Raw genomic sequence first — 10,782 nt, 5'->3', positions numbered from 1 at the left:
CAAAACAACCTGCTCTGTCTAATACTCACCACCCCAATAAACTCAATATCAAAATACAGGAGTATTGCAGGCTAAACTCCATAAACATCTTGTGATGTTTATATGGACACAGTCACATCACCTGATCACTGAACTGAACAAAACTTAGTCACTGCCTGTCAGCAACTGTCATCCCTGTCCAACTGGCCAATCACAGTGAGAGGCTGCCCCTGAGGGTGGGGAAAGACAATGTGGAAGTGACATCTCCCTGAGAGAGGAAGTGGGTGGAGTTGTTACACAGAGAGACTGAGGGAGACTCAGGGGCACTCGTGTCAGTAATGGGCTGCTCCATAAATCACACATCATCCCAGTGTGAGAGCAGAATAAGAGCAAAGTGCTGCATTTTCCCTGGCCTTCATCTACACATCACCCCCTGGCATTTCTACTACCAGCACCCGATGTGACTGTGTCCAGTCTGTGCCCACACATTGCACTGCCCTTTGCTTGGCACATCTTGAGGAGAGACTGTGGAACTATACTGTGATTGTGGAACTATACTGTGACTGTGGAACTATACTGTGACTGTGGAACTATACTGTGACTGTGGAACTGTACTGTGACTGTGGAACTATACTGTGTCTGTGGAACTATACTGTGACTGTGGAACTATACTGTGACTGTGGAACTATACTGTGACTGTGGATCTATACTGTGACTGTGGAACTATACTGTGACTGTGGAACTATACTGTGACTGTGGAACTATACTGTGACTGTGGAACTGTACTGTGACTGTGGAACTATACTGTGACTGTGGAACTATACTGTGACTGTGGAACTATACTGTGACTGTGGATCTATACTGTGACTGTGGAACTATACTGTGACTGTGGAACTATACTGTGACTGTGGAACTATACTGTGACTGTGGAACTATACTGTGACTGTGGAACTATACTGTGACTGTGGAACGATACTGTGACTGTGGAACTATACTGTGACTGTGGAACTATACTGTGACTGTGGAACTATACTGTGACTGTGGAACTATACTGTGACTGTGGAACTATACTGTGATTGTGGAACTATACTGTGACTGTGGAACTATACTGTGACTGTGGAACTATACTGTGACTGTGGAACGATACTGTGACTGTGGAACGATACTGTGACTGTGGAACGATACTGTGACTGTGGAACGATACTGTGACTGTGGAACTATACTGTGACTGTGGAACTATACTGTGACTGTGGAACTATACTGTGACTGTGGAACGATACTGTGACTGTGGAACGATACTGTGACTGTGGAACGATACTGTGACTGTGGAACGATACTGTGACTGTGGAACTATACTGTGACTGTGGAACTATACTGTGATTATGGAACTATACTGTGACTGTGGAACTATACTGTGCAGCCTGTACATGTGCTGGATTATGTCAGTGTGAAACAACTTGCTGCCCCCCTGAGGTCGCTGTTTAGAACTACACCTCATGTTCACCATTATCACCAGCTACACAGGGAATCTATTGCTGCATCTCCCTAATAACCACCCAGAGAGACTGACGTGTGGATTTAAATTGTTGTTGCCACTATCCTGTCATATACATGTTGGGATGTGTTATTCATGCCACTGTTATCAAGTCACCAATAGTTACATTCAGTTCACATATTTCTACCAATAAAGCATGTTGAGAGTTACCTGCTGACGAGTCTTTTAAGGGTAACTTCATACATCTGGACACTCAAAAAGCCCTCATTGGTCTGGGCCAACTGCATTTAATAAATCACTTAATTTACGTGTTATAAAAACACTCAAGGACAAGCAAGGCAGATACTTATTGCGGTTATTAGAAATCTCGAATGTCCACTGCATTGTAGCAAATATATACGCTCCCAATGATGCTAACCAAACTTTCTTCACAGGACTCCTACAAAAACTGGACTCATGGGAGGCAGCACATGTGATTATGGCAGGAGACATGAACGTGACATGGGACAGCTATTTCTACAACTCAGGCATCCTCTCCAAACCAACCACAGACAGAGCTAAGTATCTTAAAACACTATGCACCCTCTAACAAATACAAGACTTTCGATATATGCATCCAATATCTAAAGAAAACACCTTCTACTCTGGAGTCCATGAGACATTCACTCAGATAGATTACATATTCATTTCCCAAACACTCCTCCACACTATACAACTATTTGAAATAAAAGACATAATAATCTCGCCCCAGTTACACTACACATACAACACCCACAGCCCCAACTCAGATCATTTAATTGGCACTTTTATCTACAACAGTGATGCCTTTAAACAACATATCAAAACCACCTGGGCCAACTATGTGGATGATAATCTCATCTACTGGGACAATCCAAATCTCCTGTGGGCGGCAGCCAATCCGGTATTACGGGGACATATTGCCACATACTGGGCACACCAAAGGAAACAATACAACACCAAATACAAGACCCTACAAAAGGAATTTAACACCAGATTCAAAATTACCAATACAAAAGAATCCCATGAGAAATACAAAGAAACTAAAAACCTCATTGATATCCTGTTAACAGAAAAAGCACAACTAATCATTGGCCACATGCACAATAGATATTTCAGATGGGGAAACAAAACAGGCAAACTATTAGCAAAAATCAGACAACAAACCCCACAAACATATATTTATATAACATATAAACATATATTTATATAACTCCAGGGAACCCAAGGATGGATTACATCTCCCAAACAAATCACCAAGACAATGTCCTAATACTTTCAAACTTTCTATGGCTCAGAATCTGACAACCCTGAAGAGGGAATCACATTAATGCGAGAGACCAACTTGCCTAAATTGACCATAGAGGAAAGAAACACGCTTGATGCCCAATAACGGAAGCTGAGATCCTACAAACTATCAGAACCCTGAAACTAGGCAAATCCCCAGGCCCAGACGGCTTTAGTGCTGAATTCTACAAAATCCTAGCACCAGATATCATCACAACACTTCACACACTCTTCAATAATACCATCCAAGGTTTTCCACTATGGCCTGAGGCAAATGAAGCCTGAATTATTCTCCTCCTAAAAAAGATAGAGACCCAACCAACCCACAATCCTACCGACCAATCTCTCTTTTCAATCAAGATTTAAAGCTACTCACAAAAGTCATGGCAGATAGATTGCTAATGCTACTGAGAATCCTATCCCCAATTCAATTAGGCTTTACAAAAGGTATACACTCAGTGGAAGCTACCCGCCAAATCCTAGCCTCAATATATATATACATAACACAGAAAAATGCAAACATGGAATACTAATAAATTTAGATGCAGAAAAAGCATTCAACAGGATATATCACTTAGTTCCTATGGGGGTGCCATGATTTCTAATGTCAGTGGTCAAGAACCCTCCCCTTGTGTGTCGTGTGTATATTATAAGTGATGGATTCACAGCATAACAAAGAAGAGGTGGGGGAAGAGTTTTATGATTGATCTTGGTATTTCCTGTCATCACACGATAACAGGATGTAAACCCATAACCACTGTCATGTCAAGTCTCAGGTAAAGTACATTTTAGAAACTGTGTTAAAGGACAAGGAAAGTGTAAAATAGAATATGGCTAGAAATGCTGTATTTTGTATACTAAACATAAACATGAACTTACTGCACCACAAGCCTAATCAAACAAATAATTTATGCTTTCAAAGTTGGCCACTGGGGGTCACCATCTTGTAACTTTATTATACATCTTGGCCTGACCCTGACCCTGCACATGCTCAGTGTGGTCTGGGCTGCTTAGGGATCATCATAAACAAAGCTGCTTGAGTTCTGCATGGCTGGGAAGTAATGCGGGGGCTCCCCCTGCTGTACATAAGTATGATTGTTTCCCTGCAGAGCAGTTAGGGACCGTCTGACAATTCCTATCCACAGCAGTAAATGAAGGGAGAATTTCACTGCATACAGTCAGGTTTCTTATAAAAACTCTACACATTTTTTAATTAAAGTATATTGGAGATAGGTTTCTTTTTCATTAAAGAAAGTAAAAATGGTATTTTATTGTTTTGCCTTTCCTTGTCCTTTAATGAATATATTTATTTTTCAATGTACTGAAATACAATTGGCCAACTAGCTTTATATGTTCTATCTACAGGCATATTAAAAATATGTATTAAAATACAGTGTTAGTGTATGTATATGTGTATATATATATATATATATATATATATATATATATACTTAATATTATTGTTATTGGTTGTATTGTGAATCTGTGTTGTGAAAGATTGTGGAGAGCTGACGACTTCTGTGGCTAAATATTCTGTCACATCATTTCTACATATTAAAAACACTTAAAATATCACCTTTGTGATGACATTATGTACCCCCAGTCTGATAGTTTGTGTTTGTTCCACCATAAATCAGGTGGGTGCAGGGCCAGATTTACATAGTGGGTGCCCCTAGGCCCACTACTGTTTGACCTGTCCCCTCCCCTTTATTCGTGCAAATTTTCATCATCTGGACTGGACAAATGGGTATTGGGGAAATTTAAAAAATGAACCAATGTGGGTGTGGTTGGGCAGTATACCGCCCCCCTAAAATCCTGCCGCCCTAGGCCCGGGCGGCTTTCCACAAATCCGGGCCTGGGTGGGTGCAGAGGCCCCAGTATTACTACAAGGAACAGGGAGAAGTTACAGCCTGTGAGAGAGAAGTGCTAATGTTCATGGGCCTGGAACTGGGAAGAGCTGACACTTTGGGTCTTTGTGTGCATGCACTGTGCCTGTTGGGAAATACGTAATTAACTCTATAATATCGTCACATTAATTTCATATGGGTATTTACTGAATAATGAAAAATAAATGAGAGCTTAAAGGGTTAACAGTCTAAAGTCCACAGTATAAACTTGCCCCACCCTATGTGAGAGGGTGAGATAGAACAAGTTGCAAAGAGAGAGTAAAGTTCAGTTTCGTTTCTTGTTCCTGATTTCAGTGATGGCGGCTGCTGATCTGAGAGCTGAGCTGAGCTGCTCCATCTGCCTGAGCATTTATACTGATCCTGTATCCCTGCCGTGTGGCCATAACTTCTGCCAGGTCTGTATTGGGACAACATGGGACACCCAGGAGGGATCTGGGGCTTATTCCTGCCCTGAATGTAGAGCAGAGTATCAGGAGCGCCCTGCCCTGCTCAGGAACAGAACTCTGGGTAACATAGCAGAGAGATTCCTTCCAACTGAGACAGAGCCGGGGGAGACTGGGATCTTCTGCACCTACTGTGTCCTCTCTCCTGTACCTGCTGCTAAATCCTGTCTCCTGTGTGAGGCTTCTCTGTGTGATACCCACCTGAGGGGGCACAGCCAGTCAGCAGAACATGTACTGACCCAACCCACCGACTCCTTTATGGGGAGAAAATGTTCTGTACACAATGAGCTCCTAAAGTATTACTGCTGTGAGGAGTCTGTCTGTGTCTGTGTGTCCTGCTGTCTGGCCGGAGAGCACAGGGGCCACAGGGTGGAGCTGCTGAGTGAGGCCTCTGAGAAGAAGAAAGAGACACTGAGGAAAGTTCTGGAGAAACTGAGGCCAGAGAGAGAGGAGACTGAGAGAGGAGCCCAGAGACTGCAGGAGCGCAGGAGAGAAGTGGCAGAAAAAGCAGCCGGTGAGACAGAGAGAGTCGCTGCCCTGTTTAGAGACATCAGGGAACAGCTGGAAGCCCTAGAGAAGCGACTCCTGAGTGACATCTCCAGCCAGAAAGAGAAGCTCTCACTCACACTCACTGATCTGATGGAGCAGCTGGAAATAAAGAAGGACGAGCTGTCCAGGAAGATCCATCACATTGAGGAGCTGTGCAACATGGCAGATCCACTCACTGTCCTACAGGAACGGGAATCACATGGAGCTGCAGATAATGAGGGGGGCAGAGAGAGACATGATATAAAGGTCCCTGCTGTAGGGGATCTGGATGTGGATCTGATCTCAGAGACATTACTCACAGGCTTAGCTGCCATTGTGACTGGGGTAAAGGGAAGGATCTATGGGCAGGAGGCTACAGACCTGTTACTGGATATAAACACGGCTGGGAATCTTGTATCTGTATCAGGGGACAGGAAATCTGCTTCCTACTCACTCACAGACCAACGTCACCCACAAACCCCAGAGAGATTTCAGGATTATCCTCAGACTTTAAGCAGCAGGAGTTTCCCCTCAGGGCGACATTACTGGGAAGTGGAGGTCAGTGAATCAGGGAACTGGGGGGTAGCGGTGGCCTATCCCAGTATAAAGAGGAGAGGGGGTCAGTCCTGGATTGGGAATAATAATAAGTCCTGGTGTTTGTGCAGATGGAATAATAACTATACAGTGAGACATGACAGTAAAGACACAAAGTTACCCCACGTCTCTTCCTGCAGGAGAATCAGGATCTCATTGGACTATGAGGCCGGACGTCTGTCCTTTTATGAGCTGAGTGAGCCAATCAGACACTTACACACCTTCACTGCCACATTCACTGAGCCCCTTCATGCTGCATTCAGGGTATGGGAGAGTGATACCTGGGTGAGAATCATTAGTTAGGAAGCCCATTCCCAGAGTTGCCCTTATCCCAGTGATGCCAAGAAAGGAAGAAAATGTTGGTGCCATGTTAATGATGGACAGTCTCCCTTATCAAATACTTTGTGGGTATTTTAACTAAGTGGGGCAATGATGTGCAATTATTGAAGTTTGATTATTGGAACAAAATTGCTCAGGACTTGGGGGTCTTCTTAGTGCTGAACTGTATATCTCTGTAATCACTTTATATAAAGCTCAGTACTTAATTCAGTTGTTATGTGTGTGAGTGTTTAAAGGACACCTGCTAGGCAAAAATATTTCCTAACCAAAGGTACAGGCTAATAGAGTAGGGTGTTTTTTAAAAAAATAATTAGCCCCTCCAGTGCTAGGTGTTTCATACATGAAAGGAGCTCCTAGTGTGAGCAGCCATGTTATATAGAGCACATGCACATGATGAGCTTTGTCTGTGCCCAATATGGCCGCTCAAACCCTCCTGGTGCTGGCGGGGGGGATTTTTTTTAAAAAATTACTATTACCCCAACTGGAGTGCGGGCTCTATTAGTCTATAATCTGTACTCATTACCCGGAATTCACTGCAATCTCACAAAAGGTTTCTTTAAAACGTCATTTCTTTATTTCATCAGATTAAAGTTCATAAAGTGCTACAAACAAAACTGCCAATGCATTTCGTAACCACAATGGTCACTTCCTCAGGGCCTGAATGTGTCATATAAAATAGCCTGGCTTTATAGATCGTTATGTGTACATCCCCTTACACTTCTTAAAGTGGAAGCGTGGCGGTGAGTTCAGTGGTGTAACTTCAGATGCCAGGGCCCCCCTGCAAAAAAATCTTCAGGGCCCCCTCTGCACAAAATAGTGGGAGAATTTCATGTATAATATCCCCAGAACTCATAGAAGTATGGCACAATAGCAATTCCATGAATCCCAGTACTATAGAAGGATGGCACAGTCACAATTTCACATGACTTGGAAATCCAATATTAGCAAGTCCATAGCCCAGCTTACAGAGCCAGTGTGGGCGGGAAATTCAAATCATGAGTCTGTCACCGCTTGGCTCTTCTGCTGCTCCTTATATTTAACAAGAGGAGGTGGGGGGAATGTAGCATGCAATCAGCCTGAGTACCCAAGCAGGGTATCTGAGGACATCCCGCATTGTCAGGGGACATCAGGTTTTCTGCCCAATTCCCGACAACGTTGCGGGTACCAGACCCAATGCAGGACTCTAGGATAAGGTCCAGCATAATTTCTTCACTCCCTACCCACCCTCTGCAGCCAGCTATAGAACTGATCCCTGTAGTACCAATATGAATGTTCAAATTAGGTAAATTGTTAAATTAAGTAGCTGCTATTAGCAGCTCCATGTGCCTTCAACAGGTCACTGGACTGGAGTAATGTTTGCTGACCTTAACACAACAAACCTACTTGATTTTTTCTGCCTGACCAACAGTATTAGTATGACTAATACTAATTCATACTAAACAGACAAGGTTGGGGACCCCTGCTCTACATCATACTAAAAGTTATCTCAAAGGTGAACAACCCCTTTAATGCTTTGTGGATTGGGGGGGTTTGTCTTGTCCCTTATTAACTGTATTCAGGCACCTTACACTGGCTTTGCAGGAACTCTGAAGCATGTGGGTGAGACAGTGAACCAGAGCACAGGCACACACAGGAACTGATCTTGTAGAGAATAACTTTTACTAAGAGTTAACACAGCAACATATAACAGCACATTGTAAAATGGTGGCTTAGTCTTTCCAACACTCTCAGCCACGGTTGCCAGGTTTATGTTTCAAAACCAGCCAAAGACTATAAAAAACTAGCCAAAAACTAGCCAAAAGCTATTTTAAAAGTAGCCCAAAAGTAGCCCAATTCATACACTGCCAATTCTATTTCCCGTACCCCATCTTGACTAAATTAGCATCCCTTCAAGCTCTCCTCTGATGAAAGTCATCCCCATTCCTCTCCTAGCTGCTTTCCAAGCTGAGACTTTGCTGCTGGGTTTTCCCTTATGCAAAGCAGATGATAGATGCCTTACCTCCCCCAGCAGTGTGTGCGCGCATAGGCTACTTGCCTGGGACTGGCAACCGTCCCCCCTCCCTCTCCTCCACCCCTCTGTCTGTAGCTAGTCTGGAGCGCACTCTGACAGCCAGAGAGAAAAGACAAGTTGTGGAGGAGTGTGCCGTGTGAGTGCAGAATAAGAGAAGACTCCTGCACAGACGACTCCAATTCCGTCCAATTTCCCAGAGAGAGAGGCGTGGCTCGGCTGGCGCCGCGCTTTGCGCGCCCTGCATGACGTCACGCCCTCCTCTTCCAAGTTCCAGGCCAGCCCTCTGCTCTGAATCTGATTCCCAAGTCTCCTCTCCGCCCCTTTTAAGAACGTGTGTGTGTGTATCCTATTCCTGCGGCTGGCTGGCGGCGTCACGTGCAGCAGTGCGTGCTACTATTTGGGGCCGGGCATTGGGCGGTTTTTCCAAGTCCAAACCCGCGGCACCTATTAAAACTAGCCCAAAACTAGCCTTTGGCGGGTTTGGACTTGGAAAAACCGCCACCACGGTTAAAAAAACGCCCAATTTGGCGGGAAACCCGCCAACCTGGCAACCCTGCTCTCAGCACAGGAACAGGAAGAACAGAACATGTGACCAGCTGCTGTTCCTAGCTTAAGGTGACAGCACAATATATTACAGGGTTATCATTCTGCTGATAATAACACATTCCTGTGCGTTTGTGTCACACACAATTGGATCGGCCAATGTAGGCAGGTGAGTGCGGAAGTTGTATGAAATACCATCCTTTCGCTGAGGTATTAGTTGCAATTGCTCTGTCTTTATCGAGCTACTAAACAAACTAATGATGTAACACCCAAGTAGCCAAATGAATTGAAAGAGCCATCTGAGTATGTGCTTTGCAATGTATCAAATCAATGCAGGCGCGGCTTTGTCATTATTTGTGTGTTTGCAGGAGCTCAGTTACACATCAGAATTCCTAAGTCTCAGGACTTGTAGCACTTGTGTGTATGTGACCAGTAAGGGGACTAAAGGCAGGTAGCACTGCAGGTGATGCAGCAGCAAATTATTACCTATTTCTACAGTAACTATCCACCTTTTCTACTAACTAAATGTGAGCAGTCACACTGGTAAATACAAGCAGCTGGAATGTAATTTATTAGACACAGGGGACTATATATATATATATATATAGTTATCATATAAGGATTAATGACTGGGACTGTAAGGCACATGTATGATACTGTCAGGCTAGTGACTCCCAGGCACCCACTCCAATTGCTTTCCAGGGCCTGTCCTGAAGTGTAAGCTCTTTGACCAAGGAATCCTTCCATCACATATATTATATTCTACCCAGTCCCCCAGGTTCTGTCAACAGAAAGCCCAATAGTCAGGGAATTTCAGGATATCCGTTGCAATTATGTGGGACACAGCCAGACACTTTCATTCTGATTCTTGATTAATAGAAACAATGACTCGTTAAATACATGAAGTTTGCTCCAGGGATTTCCTTGCAATAAGATAAAGGGCAAGTAATAAACACAGTATAAGAAATACAGGGGAAGGCAGATTAGTATTGGGCAGGTATAACGAGGCTTCTTTCAGTGCCCCCCCCCTCCTGCTAATTTGCAGTGCCAGGGGTCACAGTCCAGCCCAGACACAATGCATACCTCCCAACTGTCCCTTTTTCGGAGGGACAGTCCCTCTTTTGACAGCTCAACCTGCAGTCCCTCATTTGTACTGGATTTGTCCCTCTTTTCTCTGCACTGAACAGCCAGAAAAAGAAACAAAGTTTCTCACTTGATTGGCTTTTAGCAAAGAGCCCAGAACAGCCAACAGGTGCAAATAAGATACTTTGTAACAATTTTGAGACACAAAAACACAGTTTAGATAAGAAGAAATATTTTCAAACTTTCATAACCTGCCAAATTTTGTAAAACAAACATGGTAATTAGGGGGGTGTGGCCACAGAAAGGGGTGTGGTCAAAAATTGCTGCGCTACATGCGGGAAAAAAATTTTTGTCCCTCTTTTTACTTCCAAAATGTTGGGAGGTATGACAATGTATAATGTATAAACCAATTGAGGTTTGTCAGTGCAGCTGCCCGGCCACCACAGAGACCTTTCTACAGCTGTGTCTTCATTTGCTCCTGAATAGAGCCCGGGGTCCCCACTTAGCGCTGGGAAGAACTGTGTCCTGCTACCCACCTGCAGCCTGCCCTGTATG

At 44.0% G+C, this 10,782-nt stretch overlaps 1 protein-coding gene across 1 annotated transcript; it reads left to right on the top strand.

The window, feature by feature from the left end:
- The first annotated feature begins 4,569 nt into the window (after positions 1–4,569).
- On the top strand, positions 4,570–7,045 carry LOC121399553 (E3 ubiquitin-protein ligase TRIM7-like). Its single transcript, XM_041580696.1, has one exon. The coding sequence runs from the start codon at positions 4,983–4,985 to the stop codon at positions 6,552–6,554; it is 1,572 nt and encodes a 523-aa protein (XP_041436630.1). The 5' UTR covers positions 4,570–4,982; the 3' UTR covers positions 6,555–7,045.
- The last annotated feature ends 3,737 nt before the right edge of the window (positions 7,046–10,782 follow it).

Source organism: Xenopus laevis, chromosome 1S (genome assembly GCF_017654675.1).
Source record: "Xenopus laevis strain J_2021 chromosome 1S, Xenopus_laevis_v10.1, whole genome shotgun sequence".
Lineage (NCBI taxonomy): Eukaryota > Metazoa > Chordata > Amphibia > Anura > Pipidae > Xenopus > Xenopus laevis.
Note: the sequence above shows the minus strand (reverse complement) of the source record. Positions and strands in the feature narration are given on the sequence as shown.